General features: G+C 44.0%; 1 protein-coding gene across 1 annotated transcript in view; it reads right to left on the reverse strand.

Annotated features, from left to right (window-relative positions):
- Positions 1–6,405: 6,405 nt before the first annotated feature.
- Positions 6,406–19,710, reverse strand: part of PGBD5 (piggyBac transposable element derived 5) — a 67,227-nt gene continuing 53,922 nt past the window's right edge. The window contains exons 6-7 of the mRNA XM_056486587.1: positions 15,576–15,681; positions 6,406–14,113 (exon numbers count right to left, since the gene is read on the reverse strand). Of these exons, the coding sequence (XP_056342562.1) occupies positions 13,918–14,113; positions 15,576–15,681 (302 nt within the window). The 3' untranslated portion in view covers positions 6,406–13,917. The remainder of the gene's footprint in view (positions 14,114–15,575; positions 15,682–19,710) is intronic.

Genomic DNA, 19,710 nt, shown 5'->3' on the forward strand with positions numbered 1-19,710 from the left:
CTGCACTGTGGGATTGGCTGGGACCAGCCCTGCAGTTTTGGCTTGTGCCAGTACTGCAGTACTTCTGTGTTCCACTTTGTGCAGATTAAACACATCCTGGTAATGGAGCTGAAGATGTGGCCAGCCTGTGTGGAGCAGGAGTGAGCAATGCCCTTGTAGCAATGACCATCAGATGACTTCCCAGGAGGATGAAAAAAAAAAAGCATTCATTTATATAGATTTGGCTGATAAAAAGTCATTTCATGGGGGACACAAAGGGTGAGACCAAATCTATGTGAGTGGAAGGTGAACCTTTAGCCTGCTTTCTTCAGTTCTGGCTTTGCCTGAGTACTTGTATACTTGGAGGAGGCACACTCAGTGTTACTGCTGGTGTTGTTGTGTGAAGAGCTCTGTTATTGTGCTGGTGCTCTCTGCTGGGGCAGGGGAGGTTAGTGCCCCTCACAGGGGAGATTTGTGGGGGGAGTTGTACATATAAAAGAGGCAGTGTGACCCCAAGGTGTTCCCTGAGAAAACGCTTGTGTGTGCAGGATGGTTATTTCTGTGTTCCCCCATGCATCCCAGCCCACTGCTGTTTTATCTGGGGGAAATGTCCTTCCATTCCCAGCAGATGGACTTGGCTGCCCTTGTGGGTAGGATCAGAGTCGTGCATCCTGTTGGCAGCTCTGCTCTCTTTGACTGGATGCCCTGGAGCATGAATTTCCTTAGGAAAGCCAGAGATGGCAGCAAGACAAGTTTTCTGCTGGTTCTCTCGTTCCAGTTTCCTCCTTTTGGCAGAACAGAATTTGATTTTCTTTCTTGCTATTATTATGGGCTGCAAAGAACAGCTCTTAAATTAGCCTGAGGAGGTGGAAAGGTAAAGGAATCGCTGTGGGGAGTTTGGTCTGACGCATGTAATAAGCACAAGCTCTACCTGATTCCACTGATGAGCCCTGTCATATGCACAGCCCTCTCCCCTGTTTGTTTTTGTTGTTTTAATTAACTTTTGGCAGCCATGCCAAATGCAACTCCTGCTCCATTTCCCAACCACAGCTGCAATGTTACAGTCAAGTTCTTTGGCCTCAGCTTGGCTTGGGAAGCTTGGGTCCATCCAAGGAGCCTCCTGTGAAACTCAAGGCTGGTGTGAAGGTGCCTAATTATCCCCCTTAGTGACCTTTTATCCCCCTTTCCCAGAATACTCCCGGCTCCATCTTTTCCCCACTGCTTTGAGCAGCTCAGAGTCCAACAGCTCTGCTGTTCTTGTCACTTATTTGGGACACTCGTGCCCTGTTTGGCCAGAGATGCTCCTGCTGGAAGGGCAGGGTTGGTCACTTCAGCCACCCAGTGTGAGTGTGCACCCGTGGGATACAGATCTGCTGTGTGTGACACTGGCCCTGGTACCAGAGCCTCTGAAGGCTGTCCCTCTCTAGGGGAGACTTCATCAGCCCCAGGGACTGTGGAGCAGTGGGATGGACACCCTGGAGCACCTAGGTGATGGGGAGGGAGGGAAGGCAGCACACAAACCCCATCAGTGCCCTGCAGCATCCTTGGGCAAAGCAGGATTTAGGTCACCTGCCTAGGGAGCAGTTTGTGCTCTGCTGACTGCCTCTATCACACAGACCTGAGGCGCTGACAGGAGAGAAGGACAACTTTTGAACTCCAAGTATAACTTCCCTTGACTTCAGATGAGGTTATGGCTTGCTTTCAGTGAGGGAAGGGAACTTTGCAACCACCCATTTCTACAGAAATCTGCCCTAAGAAGATGGAGCTGCTCATACATTCCTGGGTGCTGCAGCCTTTGTGTAGAGCTCCAGAGAACAGCAGCCAGATCAAATCTCATCCACTGCTGATTTACATTATCCACATGAAAAACTGGGTTAAGCTACCTCAGGCAAAAAGAAATCCTGCAGGCTAGTGCAAGGCTGTCATTGCTAGAGAGGCTCTGTCAGCTGGGAAGGGCACTGCTTTCGTGCAACCATGAACTTCACCATGTTATAAATAGCTCCTCCTTGTTCGAAAGGAAACAGAGGAACTTCTTTCTCACTCTTTCTGTTTCTCCTTTCAGGTAGCATTAAAAGCCACTTGGTTATTTGCAGCAGAGAAGCAGAGCTGGTTGGGACCAGGGGCCAGAAATCAATGAGACAGCAGGTAGGGTGAGCACAAGGGGAGAGGACTAGGGTCTGGTGGATAAATCTGATGCACAGGCACAAGGCTGGGTCCCACCCACAGAGCTGCAGGACAGCATTTCCAGCATTTGGGCTGTGGCAGGGCAGCTCCCTTGCAGCCCAGTTGTGTTTGGCATCTGCTCTCCCTTGCTCAGAGGGAAGCTGGTCATCACCCTGCAGGTGCTCTTTGGGGTAGCAATCAGGGAAGAGTCCCTCCCAGGCCTGCAAGCTGTTCATGATCTGTGATTTACCACTGGCCTGCTGAACCACCACTCTATATTGAAATATGGTGGTGATGCTGCTGGGAAAATCACGAGAAACAGATCATATGGCCTGTGGGAAAAAGTTCCTGACTTTGTTTTTCTTATGACATGAGCAATAGAAAGCTGTTGCTGGCAGCCACTGAGTCCACTTGAATGTTTGTGCTTGGTGTGTGTTTGTGTGTACTTGCCCCAGGCCAGGAGGGCTTTTTTTTTTTGTTCAAAAAGCAGCTTCTAAAATCACTGTAGTGCACCATGCCTTGAAATTGACTGCTGCCATCTCAGGCAAGAGAATGCTGCTGTGTATGGATGATTGTTTTGAGCTGTCTATGGCCAGTTTGTTGCACTGGCCAAGAAAGGGCCACAGATATTTAACAGCTGGTCTGAGTCCTACTGAAGTACCTTTCAGACCCTCCAGGGTCACACACCTCAAGCTCCTGGCTGCAGTAGCAGGTTTTTTTCATTAAATGTGCAAGCATTTCTTCTGTTTTAGTAAGTTTATTAAACCTGACTTGCAGTATTTAATAGCACTATTTTGCTCAGCCCGGCTGCAAAGAGTGGGTGATCATCTGTGACCAATTTAGTAAATACTTGACATTACCTGGTGTCTGGAAAGATGAACTGTGGAACTCTGCAGTGGCACTTTGTAAATTGCTTTAATGAACAGAGCAGTGCTCTACCTGCTCAATATTAATTACAGGACAGGAGTGAAAATACTGTGACTATCTGAACACAGAAACACTATGCTGATGTTATGCCAAGCTTCTTGTTGGGATGTCTCTCTTCCACCCAGTGTCAGAAGTAGCTGTGGATTTTAGGTGGTGGTGAGTTGTTTGGCACAGTAATGGAGAGGACTGAAAAAAGATGAATTGGAATGTCAAGAAGAACAGTACACATACTCTGGAGGAGCACCAGCAGGTATACAGAATTACATTTTTCTTTGCAGGTGTTGAATGGGGTCTTTCCTCTGTGGCAGGGTGCAAATACACTTGCTTATGCCTGAAGACAACTTTTCCAGTCCATATGTCCAAGATAAAACTATGTCCATTAATTCATGTGTTTGTCTTTATCTCCAACAGTTTCAATTTTAAAAGTCTGGGATACTGGTAGACTTGTAGACAATGAACTTTTCCAGTTCCTGAGAGTGATTTGCAATTTATTCTGGCATGGCTGCCTGCAGATGCTAGTCTTCTTCACAGCATATGCATGCCTCTTCCCTCCCTGCTTTCCCTCAAACCTTTCCATTTTTTTGGGGATTATTTTTTAGCATCACTGTAGCTGACTGTTTCTAAATTTTGTGTGTGTCCAGGAGAAATGGGAGACGTTTGCTTTGCTTGTTCCTCAAAGGGTCCGAGACAATGCTGCCATCTTAAATCCTGCCTTGTTGCCCTTGGGCAGTCTGACTCTGGCAGGAGGAGAAGCTAACATTTCTTTTAAGGTTGCAGTCGAGCTCTGAGTCACAGGAGTAGAAAAAGAAGCATGTTTTGGCTTGTTGCACCTCGGTGTGTTCACACTGCAGCTGGTACCAGCTGCCTCCAGACCAGTGCAGGGCAGTGGCTGCACTGTGGCAGGTGAGTCCCTTGGCTCAGGGGAGCTGATTCTTATCCAGACTTGTGGATTGCCAATTCCCTGTGAATCCCTTGCTGCTGCTCTTGCTTCTTGGATGAGGGACAGACTGCAGATTCCCAGGCAAAACCTGTGACAGGAAATACAGTCTGTAAAAAAAGCCCTGGTAAAATACAGGAATCCTGTGCCAGTATTGCTGGTGCAGGTGTTCCTGAAGAATCCTGTCCAAGTCTTCACCTTGGAATATAAGAGAGGCAAGAGAGGTTTCTGGCTTCTCGATTCATATCACCTTTTGTGTATTGATTTCTTAAACTCTCATTCCCAAAGACAAAACTGTGGCTGTGCTGCAATCTAAGGAAACTGCTGCATGGAGACTGTCTCTGAAGAGAGAGAGGAGATGGCTTTGCTTTGCAGGGGTCTGATGAGATGCCATTCATTACTGCCTGTAAAGTGATTTTTCACATCTCAGGTGAGGGTGCTTTAGGAGAGTCTGTGCTTTGGCTTGGTGATTGCTGGGGGTGTCCTCTGCAGTGTCTGTGAGGTGGCATTTTTACTCCCTCTGTTCCTCTCTGGGGACAGAGGAACAAGTGGAACAGGATATTAGAAAACACTGCAAAAGGGAATGCTAGGTTTGGCTCAATTAATAAAGACCATGTTGTTGGAATTAATTGTAAATTCTCCTGAGAATACCTTCATGGGAGATTGAGTTACTGCAGGCCCTGGCCTGGTCTGAATGGATGGCAATGTTGTAAATGACAGTGCCAAGGTAACGTGTGTGTCTGTGTCAATCAGATCCTGGGCTTCATGATTGCATAAATTAAATTCCTTCTTTTACTCAGTTAGTGTGTTAGAGATGATTTGCATTGTTTATTGTACCTCTGCTGGTGTGGCCTGATCAGACACAGCATTAGCTCTGGCCAGGGCACATCCAGGGAGCAAAGTGCTGTGCTGCTGGGGGTGACTCTCCAGCCATGACAGGGAACAAGGAGAAATTCCCAGCTGGTTTATGGCACATCTCATCTGCTGTGTAGCTGGTCTCACTGCAGGGCCCTGTAATCCCCTCCTTAGGTCCCTCCTGCTGTGTGTGCCTGTGGAGTGACGTGGGGAGCCATCTGTGCATGGCTGTTCCTGTGTTGGGGAGCCCTGCCCTGAGCCAGGCTGTGGCCATGCTGATCCACCCCCATGATGATGCACACACACATTTCCAGCCTCTGCTGTCCTTTGGGATGAGCCAGCCTCCACTCTGAGCTGTGGGCACACCCTGTGGTTTGATCGCTTCCTGAGCCTGATGTGAAGTCTCAGAGCAGAAACCCAGAAGCTCCCCCCCTGCTGCTCTGCAGTGACTGTTGTGGTGCAAAAAACACACAGCAGAGTCTGTCTCTGCTGTGAAGGGGACAGACTGTCTTTCAGACCAGCATTATGGGCTGCCAATACAGCTACTTACATGTTGAAAAGGTTTGAGACTTGACTGTGTTGAACAGCCAGAATCTCTTGGCCCCCCACCTTTTGTAATACTAAGCAACTTCAGGCAAATAATCCCCTCCTAGAGATTAAGTCCATGAAGACATCAAATAGGTTAAGGGGCTTGTTGCTGGTTGCTTCTGTTATTGGTTTTTTTTCCCTGAAATTCTTTTTCTTAGCACAGCTTAGGTGCAGAATAATTCCTTCATGTGGAAAACACAAGATGCTATGAAGAAAGACCTTTGCAAACCAGACATGGCAGCCCAAGAGATCCTGGCCAGAGGTCAGTGTTGAGTCACACTCACACCTGGAGATACTGGGCAGCCCAGTCCCAGTGAAGCCCTTGCCGCCACAGGGAAAGGAGGGGCACAGCCCAAGGCATGGGGGACATCTTTATTGATGACTGACTGTAGCCTCATCATGTGTTCTCCTGCAAGGCTTCTGCTGCCTTGGTAGAATAAGGTTTAAACCAGGTCCAAGCAACTTGCTGACTTGGAGCTGTGAATCAGCAGCCATCTGCAGGTCACACAGGTCTGGTTTTGGCTGCAGATGTCACTCATTTGGCACACAGGCCATGGGGTTGGTGCAGACAGTGCTCTCCAGGAAGAGCCTGAGCAGTGAGGACAAAGGGCTGGCTCTGTTCAGCAGAGATATTTGAGGGCTGGGACAGCTCTCCCTGTCCTTGTGTCCACCCTGCTCTGTCATTCCAGGTGACTGGGAAGGGGAGTCAGGATGGCATGGGGGGACAGTGGTCCCCTTTCCTATGCCTGTGTACAGACTACACTGAAAGGTTTTTTCAAGTCCTTTGTCCCCAAGGCTGGAAAAAGATGGTAGGTTTGATTCTAACAGCCTCAGAGTGTGAACCTGTAACTTCTCTTGCAGTGTGTTCTCTACATCCTTTCTCTTACTCACCCAGACCATGACCAACCACCTCCCCCACCTATTTCAGAAAATAACAAGACAGGAAAAGCAACAGGTAATATATCTGACTGTATTTCAAAGTTGTTGATTGTAAACAAACTTTGTTGAAGAAATAAAATCACATGACAAGATATCAGAGTGATACTATAAATCCATTTTGTTATTGTTGCCACACTTCACATTTTTGGAACTCGGAATTCAGCTTATGGTGTACAAAACTTGTAAAAATTTATTGCAAGCGTGCCTTTGTGTAGAACAAAACTGGTGTCACAAAAGTAGTTCCCTGTCCCATGCAGAAATACAGTTGCGTGTCTCTTACTGTGAAGAGGTCACACACACCTGCATTTCCTGAAAGACTTGGCTGTTATAAAATTGCTCTGAGATTTTTAAAAGGAAAATGAAAGAAAAAAAGTCATTTGCAGTGTATACTTTACCTCTGTAAATTTATGCTTTCAACAGAAATCTTTAGATTTATAAAGAATATGGAGCTTTGCAACAGAACTGCAGTTGCTGATGGTGTGAGCCCAGTGGTGTTGAAAGCACTCAGCCAGCTAAGGCCCATCTTTGCATTTGGAACTGTCACTGCATTTGATGGAATGTAAGTTGCACACATTGAAAAATAAAAGAAAACAAGATGTCGAGGGGGAGACTCCTCCAGAATCCCCATGGTTCCTGTTTCTCCTGTGGTGCTTCCACAGTCTGTAGCTTCCATGCTGTGCTGACATGCAGCAGTGCTGTGACTCCAAGGCTGATGACTACTGAACATGTAGAGTCTAAGGAAAGGCATGGGGTGAGGCCAGGGATGTGGGTAGCCAAAGCAGGGTTTGTGTTACTAAATCAGCTGTGCAGGCTGGTTATGTTAAACATCAGCCTTTTAATTCAAAGGCAGCAGGAGAGGGGGATATACATGCTGGAATGATGAGAGTTAGAAGGGATCACCTGGTTCTTCTCTCCTCGTGCCCCATCCTCTGAACTTTCCTCTGCCTTCTCAAACCCACTGTTGCCCTTGAACTCCTCCTTGTGTCAGACCATGCTGATCAGCCTCACCCGTACAGGATCAGATTAATCACTGGCATAAACCTGAGTTTTGTTATCTCTGATATCACCCCCAGACCATGGGATCAAGCTATTTTTTTATTTCGGTACTGAAATTCTAGGCAAAGATTTGGTTTATAGCTAGAAGAAAAATCCAGGCTGCAAAATAAGTCTGAGAGAGACCTGCAAACTGTTTTTTGTCAAATGAGCAACTATGTTTCATAGAGACATGCAAATTGTTCACATTTTGCAAATGCCTTGACACAGATTATTTGAGAATAAGACCACAAAGTTTCTTTGACACAAGTGGGTTGGGGTTCTGGACAGCGGAACCTAGTGCACTGTGTTTTGCTTTTCAATTTCTAGGCTTTTTTAGAGGAACTAGTGGAAATAAGTCAAAATGCTCTGAAGACCAGAGCACACTGTAAATATTTGAAGTGTGAAAGCATTTGCCAGAGTGTTTATTTTAGAAACAGAGTTGCTGGGGCTGGGAGAAAACTGGAAATTTCCTTTCCTAGAAAAACTTCTGAGACCAGCCTGACTATGAAGTCTGCTTGTCCAAGGAGCATGAGTTGCAAATTATGGTCTTGTGTCTCCTCAGCTATTTTCCCCAGCCAGGTCCTGCACACCACGGTCCTACAGCTCAGCATGGCAGTCCTCTCCCCTGGGATGCTCACCCAGAGCCCCAGGCATCCAAGGTTGTTCAGGTACAGCTAATGATGCTTTCCTGGGTAAGGTTTTTGCACTACACATCACATGGACCACCCTGACATCCAAAATAAGCAATTATTACTTCAAAAGGGTGATACAAAAGGGATTTACCACTTAAGGCCTTTTCATGATACTTAACAGCTGTTCTCCAAACCCATCAGAGTGAAAGGGCTTCAAAAAACAAAGCAAAACACAAAGAAAATCCCCAGACCCTGTCAAAGGTCTCTCTCTACGAGCAATGCAGAGCTGAGGAATATTCCAGCCATTCCAGCTGGAGCAGTGGATTGGTGCTGCTGAACCTCTGGGTCCATTCTAACCTGCTGGGGCAGCACTAATGGAGCAAAGCAGACAACACCTTCACAGTGATTGCAATCAGAACAGCCTGCTGAAACTATACCCTGTTTCATCTGAGATCTGCACCACAGCAGAAAGGACCAGAAAAGCAAAGCTACAAAAGTAGGCTGGAGGCCAGCTCTGTGTTGGCAACTCTTCCAGACTGACCAAGAACCTGCAGGATGCTTTGGATGTGTCCTAAATGTGAGGAATGAGGGAAGCAAAGAAAAGTGTGGGGCAGGAAGCTTCTCCAGGGCTAGATTTCCAGAGAGACAAAGCTGTCACTCCAGAGAAGAGGAAGAGATCCTTTTTACAAAGCACAGCTATTCTCAACTGTTTCCCAACAGTGAGGTGATGATACAGAAGTGCTTCCAGTTCATGATGCTTCTGGAAACAAAGGTAAGTTTAGGAAGAATTGCAGCAAGAATGAGGGTATATCAAGTAGCACTGATGACAGGCTTGCTTTTGAGTAGATGATGTGTTGGTGCAAGTATCCTAGTTAACAGCAGGCCAAATATATACCTGTTTTGAGCTTAGAGTTTCTTGCCCTTGTGAAACTGTGATCAGATCTTCGACACTTCAATGTTTTTCTTAGCCAGACTGAGAAGAGCTCATTTTACAACCAATCTTACATCAATCCAACATGAAGAAAGTGCCATGGCAAATTCCATAACAGAGTAGGATGGAAGACCTCCTATTCCATCTAAACCTCAGTGACTTTTCTCAACTCAGTAATTATTTTTCTGAATTTCACACTGTTTACTGGACAATTGCAGAGTTTCAGATTTTCCATTTATCAAAGTTCCCCTAGGCTTGTTGAGCTCCTACATTTTATCAAATTTTCACTTACCTTTAGTGCAATTTGGTTTTGACTCATGCCAGCTTGTATGAAGGAACCTGTGCTAAGTCCCACAGCCCTTACTTAGGGGAAAATGATATTTGACATACTTCCATTTCTAGTTTGGAAAAGTGCTTTTGAACAAGGACCAAGTCACTGAAAACAAAGAACATGGCCTTAATCAGCAGGAGTGCAAACTCCACTTTACAGCTTCATCATGCCCCTTATCTGTGCTGTGCCTGGTAGGAAAGGAGAAGCTTTGGAAAGCTAATGATGTCTCATGAGTGCTGAGGTTGTTACAGCACTTTGCAATCCTTGCTTGGAAAGTACCAGAGATGCACAGAATTATCAGAGCAGCATAATCCCCACTCATCAGTGGAATCAGCTCCAGCACAAGGGGAATAAGGTGTGGAAGAATGAGATACTAGAGGTTTCTTTCACTACTCACCAGCTCAAGACAGACTTCTAAACAACTCTTAGAAAGAAAACAACATCTTCGGGAAAAAAAAGGCCACAGAAATACAGCTGGAGGTAAAGAACAGGAATGCTGTTTTTGAGTTGCAAAATTCAATTGTTTCTAGGAATTACCTGAAGAAAACAAAGTTGTACTTCTCTAAATTAGGATTCCTAAACTACTTGTATATAGAGGGGTTGGGAATAGAGCATAGAAACAAAAAATGAAGATGAGATTTCTTTAAATTGTGCATTATTGCACAAGATGGGCTGAAGTAAAAAGTGGCAGAATTCCTGCAAGCCCTTGAAACATTTTTCAACTAAGACAACAGTGGAAACCACTTCCCAGTGGCTTCTAAGCTCTGGCAAGTGTGGTATTACACACTGGGAAAAGAAATGCTTTCCAAGAATGGATCGTGGCAGGACAGACATTTCCTGAAAGTAGTGTGCATAGAAGGTGGTTGGTATGTCCTACTGATGGTCTCAGTTGTTTGAAACAAAGTTTGCATACCATGAACAAGTAATTATCAGTTTTTAGAAGTACATGCCGGTGAAAATTCAATTCAGCAGGAGAGAAAGGAGCTGTGCTGTGCTCCCTTCACTACTTCAGTGTCAAACTTCTTTTTTTTCCTGAAAAAATTGAGAGACATTCCTCTGTGACCTGGTCAGCATTTCGACTGCATTTCATCTACTGCTGAGTTCTCAGATCTCTTACCCAGATTGTCTTAAGGCTACAAACAACCCAAACTATCATTTCACAAGCTATTCACAATTTGACACACACACACTATAACGAGCATCCTTGCACTACTTTGAGACTTTTTTCCCCTCTTTAATTAGGTAGAAGCTTTAATGTTACAAGCAGGTGGGGAACCAAATCTAAGTGAGCCAGTTTGCAGTAAAGGAAATAATCCTACACAGTTGACAAACTTTAGCCTTTTAAAAATTATCCTGTCTTCCTTAATTACTTTGCCTTGGTTGTAGTAACAGAAAAAGTGCAAGATGCTTTTTCAACAAGGAGAAATCTTAACTTTCCCCAACCCTATTCACTTCCAGTCAATAAAAGGAAAAGATAAAGGGGAAGAGTTATCTGTAGATATAGACTACACTTTGGTGGCTTTTGCTTGTTGGCTTTGAGAGCCAAAATTCAGGCATTTTGTACATACAAATATATATAAATATTTTTGCTTACTTATGGAATGTTTGTGCATGATAAGAACAACAGTTCCAAATGATGAGGGATGGTTAAGGCTAAGAAAATGAAATTCATTGCAAAGCTATAATTTTGTCTTCATTTTGCTCCTTTACAAAGGAGACTAAAGCATCTTCCCTGTAATAGTCAGCCACTGTGTAATCCCCCATCAACACCAATTCTAGGGAAAACTACTCAGGACCCAGTCCCTGAGGCAAAAAGCTAGGACCTCATAATCTGAGCTCAAGTAATCCACATAATTAAATGCATACATTGGTGAAAAATTAAATATTCCAAGGCCTCAGGCCTACTGTCACCTAAAAAAGAAAAGGCATTTTCTGTACGGGGTGGCCTAAATCCAGGCCTTTAAGCATACATAGTTATGTAACAATTGGCCAAGGGCTCCAGATTTATCCCAGGGGCCTACAACAGAGCTGGAGAGTGGTCTGCCTGCTCTTCAGAAATGCCAGGTGGTCTTGGAAACCATCCCATGTCTGCTGGGGGCATGGGTATCCTGCACATACTCCAGCATGGCATGGGAGTGTAAGGAAGCAGCTACTGTTCATTGAAGCCCTCCCATCAGCAAAGTTCCAGCCAAACTTTTCCTTACTGCCCCAGTTTTAACCACCATATAAATTTATGGGATATCATGAGCAGTAGCTACACTTCCTGATCCAATATAGGCTGGCATTGTCTGAAGCAGGGAGCAATAAGAACACTCTGGGAAATTTCCTGAAAAAAGAAAACTGTAGGTTTATATTGCTGAACATTTATTTTTCATGCTTCAGGCTAGCTGCTGTCTCCCTTCAAAGACTTACAAGACTGACAAGAACCAGCTATCAAACACAGTCTGAAGAGGAGTGGTCTCAGTTTTCTGCAGAGCCAAGAAACTTTGAACTCATCCTTGGGTTCCTGTGCATTGTCAAGGGCTAGAGTGGTACAAACCCACTCCCTTCTTTTGTGGTTAGGAGGCCTCAGTGCACAAAGTTTTGTCCTTTCTCCCATGTTTCCTGGGTGGACACCTTGTGGACTGAGAAGTGAAAAGGATGCTTAGGAGTCCTGCTGCTGTTCACTGTGCAGCTGACAGGCAGAGCAGGCTCCAGGCTGTAGCACAAGCAGAACCACCATGGAGCTGGCCATTCCCTTCTCTCCTTGCAGCCAGGTGAGATCTGCCTCTAGGTCTACACCAAACAGTAAGACTTTGGTGGAAACAGAAAGGTGTCAGTGCAAGGATACTCCATGGGCTAGTCATTCATTTCCTAGCTACTGCTGGATTCTTCCTCTGTTATTATTTACATTCTATGCATTTGCACGTAATAGAATGATGAAATCTGAGTTTCCAAATTTATGCTGGTTACCCTCTATTGCCTCTTGTCAGATAGATACATGTAACCTGGTAAGATTTACACTGATAAATCAATCATTCTCTCCATTCCTCTTGAATCAACTTGAGTCATTCTTTGGGAGTAAAACTTTTCAGGCTTGGGGTTCTCTGATCAATATGGTTTTCTGCCCTGTAAGTTAATGCCATTCTGTTTGTGCCATCACTGCTAACCTTCAGAATACAAAGTTATTTGATGATTGAGTTGTGGATTGAAATCAATAAAATATAGAGGGCAGGGTAGTACTTCCCCTCAGTATTGATTCCCTCGCTTCAATCATACCTCTTTCTCTTGGCATTGTTTTCTGAAACTCCAGTGGTTTTGAGATTCCATGAGCACCAAAACATGGCCTTGGCCATCAGCTCATGGTGATGCTTGTCCTCTACAGTGTCACTCAGAACTGAAGAACTCTTTGGGCTTGCTCTGTTTTAGCAAGGTTTAAGGTTGGCTGCAACTGGACTTCTTTCCTTTTCTAAGACAAAATGCTACGTCATTTTGCTAAACATGTAATCTGCTTAATTACAACTACTGTGACAAGCCCTGAACTCTACCAAAAAGAATTCCTACAGAACACCCCACAGTGATAATGGGAAACACTTGGCTATAAGTGACTGTTTTTTTTCTGCCAACTGTGTACCAAACAAAATTCTAAAGTGGACCAAAAAGGAATTGACATTTACCAAAGAAAAATCAAGAAATTATTGTTCTTAAAACTTTAACAGTCCTTATCATTAGCTTTTTAAGCAACATTTAAGATACAGTTGAAATCAAGAAAAATATAGTTGATATATTTTGATTTCTCACCTGTACACTGACCGTGGCAGTTAAGATGTGAGGCAGTATTATTTACTGGTTTACTCACTGTTAATACTTACAGTATTAATCACTGTTTGTGTATAAAATGTTTCATCCTGGTTACAAAAGAAAATCAGTGTAATATATTTGCCATTTTAAATTCACTAATGTACTTGGTTCCTCCTAATTTTCCTACATTCTAATTGGGATCAAATTGTCTTACATTACATTAATAAAAACAAAGGGGAAAAACAAAAAACCACAGAAAGAAAAAATGATGACTGGTCCTCAGTTCCTGGCTGCCTGCCTGTGGAGGTGGTGTTTGTCAGGATGCCTGCTGCAGTGCTCCTGTGCAGGACAGCAGTGACACCGTGCAGGATGGCAGCCACAGCCCACGGCGCAGCCTCACAGGGCTTGTCCAGAATTTAATAACTCCAAGGAAGCTGGAGAGTTTCCTGTAATACCCATCTAGGACTGCTGAGCTGTGCCAGCTTCTGACAAGCTCTTGGCCCAAAAGGAACTTTTACAAGATGACCCCGTTCAACAAATAGCATTGAGATGATGGCTAATTTAAGTCTGGTTTGGGTGTACAGATTCCCACAGGGCATTCACATATGCAATTTTGTGTCAGCTTTTCCAGTGGCACCTTCTGCACAACATGTTTACATCCAGCTGATACTAGGAACAAAGTTTGCACCTCTCTAGTGGTGTCACTTGGCGTTTTTGGATGACAGCACTGGTGGTGTCACAAGTTCCTTGCTTTGCTGCTCCAGGTGTGGTATCTTCTGCTTTCCCTCCAGCCCCTGCCTATGCCACCAAGAGCAAAGCATCAATGGGTGGGTGAGGTGTCCTCCAAGCCCAGAAGCTCCTTTACAAGTCTCTCACCAAACTGTGCGCGGCTGTACCTTGTCACATGGTAGGCCTCTGACATTTTGTAGAGGATGTAGGCGTTATTTATAGCGATGCTGATGGCAAACCAGAACACTTGTTGCCAGGTCTTGTTTGGTTTGTGAGAAATGAAATACCTAAAAGCCAAGAAAGGAGGGAAAAACACTGTTCAGCAAAGCAATTGCAACTAGGATGTGAGAAATCACCCCACACAAAGATCCTGCAGTCCTAAAGGAGAAGCAGACATGGGGCTTAATGCCTGGTTCAAGTATTATTTAAAGAAATTTTGTACTATGTATTTAACAGACATTAACAGTAAAATTTGAACAGTTTTTGAGATTTGGGGTAGTGTGTAAAAGAACAGATCTCCTTGCTCTCAGAAGCAAACTTCAATAACACTCTCACCTCTGTATCACTCCATGTAAATAAGAGTACTGATAAACATTCCTTGAGCACACCCATGACAAATATCCTTGTGATGGGAGATGTAGGTCTGAATCCCTTCAATTTGTAACTAATAAAAAAGCCTCAGTCATATTACATTACGGTTTTGGGAAGCTTGCTGATGCTTCTCCTCAGGTTTATTGTGAGTGAAGAATGATTACTGCTGCTGTCAGCAGTAGGTGGGAGGATGTGGGGGTAGAGCGAGAGCGTACACTGCTGGTAGGTGGACCACAAGGCAGAACTAGAAAGGACTGACATCTTTATATTTAGGTTCTGACTAATTCTAGGATTGCCAGAATATTCTCTCTTCAGTCATAAGATTTCCCATTCTTCCATTTTCCTACTTTTATTTTTTTAGTAACCATTTAAATCTACTACCCCTGCTCTTTTCCGCGTTGATTTCTTCAGATCAGATCCCAATATCATTCTCCAGCATCCACCTCCTCCTTTTTCATATATTCTACTGAATTCTTGCTGCCTTGCCCAGAACTGCCTTGAAAAATCTGTGCTGCTTTTTCTCTCTTCTCAATTTCTAGTTCCTGAAATCTTCTGTACTTCATGCTATTCCCACAGCCAAGCTTCACTACTGCTATTCTTACTTCTGTTCCTCCCTGCTACATTAAGAGCTAACACTGAGGACACCAACTGGAATTCAGGAGCCAAAAGTTCTACATTCTGCTCTCTTATTGTGTAGATCAGCTTTACATGCATAACTGAATGTCTTTATTTTTTCTGGCTCCAGGAAATGCAAATGTCACAGATTATCAACTAAATACCATCTACTGCTAGAGATGGAGAGCTGAGCTAGCCTGAGAGGCTTGTGGAGCTGGTAGACCCCTGTTGAATTCTCTATCTGTCTGCTGGCTCATCCTTCTATCACTTCTTAAAAGTCATTTATAAGATGCAAAGGACCTGTGTCTCAAAATTTTTTTTTTGACTGATGGATGGGTAGATAGAGCCAAACCAACACCAGCAATGCAATTCTTTCTCTGTGCAGAGCCAGCATCTGATCTTTGATTTAAACAGAAGTTCTATCAGACTCAGTGAAAGCAGCATTGGGCCCTCAGATGCAGCTCAACATGAACAACTCAAGCCTTGCAGCAACAGAGAAGGTGTGAAAGAAGTACACACAAACATGCATATCTTCTTACTTACTTGCTGTATTTATCATCATATTTGCAGATGTAGCTAAGGTGAGCAGCAAAGGCTTCAACTGCCAGTGGGCATGGAATTTCTCCACTTTTTCTCTTAATTATAACTCCTGCATCAATTAGAAACATAACAATTTTAAATTGACATCATAATTCTAGCAATTGAAAAATGTGTTTTCTATATATGGCTTATAAAATAAGTATTATTGACAGTTTTCCCCTAAAGCTGGAAAATTATCTGTAACAGATGCTAATTTGATTTCTTTTCCCACAGGTAGTACATTGAACAAGTGGAAGGGGAAGAAGAGGGATCATTTATCAGCTGGAAATGAAAAGATGTCAGACACTAACATCTTTACCATATATTCAAAAGAACCCACACATTCCTGTAGTCCCACAGTAGTAGATGGTATTAGTCTCTCCTTTTTTAGATCACAAGGTCAGCTCTAGAGCAATGACTTGCTGTTACATGCTTTGAATTCTGGAGGTCCCAGATTAGTCCCTTGAAATTAAATCCTTTGCTTATCTCCACCCATGGGGGCAAGAGCGACATAATCCTCTCTTCACTGGGTGCCAATTGACGCAGAGAAGAAAATGCAGTAAGAAGGAGCCAACTGGCTGAACTCAGTGAAGACAGAAGTGAAGCTGGTGGGTGACTGCAGTCTCTTTGAAATGAAAAGCAGCCTGGTTCCTGCTGTGGGGAGCCAGAGCTCAGAAGTACCCATAGGTTGCTCACTGAGAGCACACATTTCTCTGCCTGCAAGTGCTGCTTCCTGTCCTGCCTGGTCAGCTGGCTTGGTGACTCAACTCATCACGGGGGATGGCAATCCTGCCTACTGCAGAAATCTGTGGAAAGGCAACAGGCATCACCTGCAGCCTTCTACCAACTCTTTGCACAGACAGGTGCTAGAGCAGGTTACTGCAGAAAAGGGCCCTGTTCCCACAGGTGGTCTGTCTTTGACCTGGCCTTATCCAACACCACAGCAGTATTTGTAAGTTAAATGCCCTCCTAAGAAACTCCACTAGCTCTTTTCTGATTTATTGCTCCTATCCTCCTTCCCCCTTCCTGGGGAAAGCTCCCTGTAGGAAGGAAGGGTGGATAAAACAAACTTAGGGAGTCTGTTTCCTAATTTTTGACCTTATGCCTGCACAGGGTGTGGAGCAGTACTTACTCCACGGCTATGGCACACTGCCTTGTGAAGCTCCCTTCTCTCAGCTAAACACTCTTTTCTCCAGGTCTAGAGCAGCACAGGCTTGGTTGGATCCTTTCTCAGCATTGTTTCAGAACACGTACAATCCTTGGCTTTCTCATTTCTCAAGCTTTCAAGAAAACTTTCCTGGCCTTCCTTCTGCCAACTCCTTTACAATCAGCCCTTAAATGCTACTCACGTTCTGATTACAGACTTCACCATTTCATTCCTCCAGCTGGAAGTCTCATTCCATCCATTATCTCTGTCAGGCTCCCTGTGCTGTCCTGGCTGGCAGGCTCTATTTTGAAGCTAGCATTGCGACACATTCTAAATGTCATGTTGCAGCTGAGCCACACAGAAATTTATTTGGGGTCTTTAAAGTGTGATTTTTCAAGAGTCCAAAATTATATTACCTCTGAATTGTTCAATACACTCTCCTTTCACCTCTGCCTCCTCAAGCTGGGTGTAAATGTAGCCCAAGGTGCAGGGGAAAAAACCAATCAAACAAAAACTTTTTTTTTTAATTTTCATGTAATTATTATAGTGTGATTTTGATTCTTTGAATGAGTCCTACACATATGTTGCCAGCATCAGGTAAAAAGTACTGGTACACCACCATCCTGCGGCATTAGTGCTGCAAAATCACTTGCCATTTCATCAGGGTAGGTCAGGGAAGGATAAGTATGTTCCTGGTACAAGTGCTATACAAAAAAAAAAATAAAAATCACCTTCTTTCTCCTCTTGCTCTCCTTTCTTTCCCTTCTCTTTGGAGGGTTTGTACTTCCTTTGCAATTTGCTTCATAAGTATTCACAATCTTTAAAAGAATGCATTGCAGTGGCAGAAGTGATAGTCCTATCACTTTCTATTATATTCCCCATAACATTTCCCTGTTTTGAGAATATAAATAGCTTTATAGGCATACTATTTTTAGCCTTTCCTAGGCTTGTTTTGTAGCCATAGCCCACCTTCCCAGGGAAGACAAATGCCAGAGCTGGGTCATTCCTAGCTGCAGGTCTCTGTGGCACATGGTCCCAAGCCAGCTGACTCACTGGCACATCCGATGAGACATTTCCCCTCCTGGTCCTCCCCCAGCACTGCCTGTTCCCATCCCTGGCAGCACTCCAGGGAACACACTGCCTGCACTGCAGCCTCAGCCTGCCTGTGCTTCCATGCTGGAAAGGGTGCTGACTGCCAGCCTCCATCCTGGCACCATAGAGAGGCACCAGCTTCTGGGTTTGGGGTTCTTTCAACCTTTTTTTGGTTTTTGATTTAGATTTTTAAGCTGTATGATTGTGAAGCAAAACTTGGGAAATACCACCTCAAATAAAACAAGCCAAAAGCCAAAGGTTTACATGTGTGTTTCCTCAAAACACCTATCCTAAGCCTGTCTAGAATTATGCCTTTTTTAAAATGAGAGTCCCACTAATACCAGCACTTGCATCCATCTTGTCAAGCCCTGAGATTTCTTAACAATATAAAAGAAGGGGCATTGCATGATCCAAGCACTATCTGGCTTTTTTGTCAGGATTTTGATTTCTTACAGTTCTTCATAGGAATTGCTGGCATTCAGCATTGTACAAGTCTGATGATTGAGGTCTTCTCATCCCCAGTCTCACTATACTTGGACACAACCTCCTGACTGTAGTCTCACAAAGGACACGTGGAAATGGTAAGTTGAAACCCTGAGCTTATCCATTCTGAAACATGCTTTTTAACATTATACTCCTTCCCCACATTTACCAATTCTGGGCCAATCTCACAGGCTGATTTTTTCAGGAAACTGGACTGTCACCAGTCACCTGTCACTCCAGCTTCTCCTGGAGTAAGAACCACACAGAGACTCATACTACAGCTTCATACAGTTGTGATAGCTGTATATAACATCTCCCATCTTCTCACAAGTCATTTATGAAATGCTAACATGCCATCTGAAGCTCTTTATTCCTTGCAAATGTCACCCAAGCTTTGTTTTCTACACTTAGTTATTGACTGTTTGGCTTATAAGTAGAGCTAGTTGGTGAAGAGCACCTGTGGAAGTTCTCCCAAAGAAGCTGCTTAAAAAGATCTTGGGTTTTTTGCTGAAGATGTTATTCTGGTCATCCTACTGTGCACAAGTGAGGTTGCTGCCTGCTCCATCCTGCTGCATATGAAAGCTAGAAAAGATTGTAATTATTTTTAGAACACAATAATGTAGATGCTGGGGAAGCAGGCAGCAGGTCTAGAGTGAAAAGCCAAAATGCAGCCTTGTCCCACAGATGGGGAGATTTGGGCCAGTGCACAGATGACCTGCTTTAGAATAAGGTAACTTTTTAATCTCTAGGGGTCCCAATCTCTTTTGAATTCTCACTTCTTCTGTAATACAAGCACAAGGAAAAAGGAAAGCTTAAGAGCAATTAAAAATCTGTCAGGATTTTGTTCTAGGCAGAAGCTACACACTTGATAGCAGAGTAAGCAGGTTATATTTGCAAGACCAAAGGAATTAGATTCATCCTCGAGTATCTGAGATGATGTATTATGACATGCTGGTTTAAAACATTCATAATAAATAACCTGCTGCATCTAAGAATAGTATTCATAGATCTGCTCTGACAAGTGTACTGCCCTCCTGGTGCCTTGGGATTGGATGGGATTTGCACTCCACGTACAGGCAAGATTTACCTTCTTGACTTTTCTTTAAATTGCAATAAATAGTAGTTATTAACTATGTCCACATCTTTTCTTATCCTAAGTGTTCTGTTGACCATCTCTTGCCTTCTGTTTTTAAGGTTTTCTCTTCAGGCCTCCTCCAGCCCACGCACATTTACACCCAGCCAAGTGCAAACACGCACTGTGCATCACCAGACAATCCCACTGGCACCACTCTCTGCGTGGGTTTTACCCTGTTTAACTACCTCCTCTCCCCTGTAACACGTGCTGAGCACACAAGCCTGTCTCAAGGAGCACAGATT

Source organism: Oenanthe melanoleuca, chromosome 3 (genome assembly GCF_029582105.1).
Source record: "Oenanthe melanoleuca isolate GR-GAL-2019-014 chromosome 3, OMel1.0, whole genome shotgun sequence".
NCBI lineage: Eukaryota > Metazoa > Chordata > Aves > Passeriformes > Muscicapidae > Oenanthe > Oenanthe melanoleuca.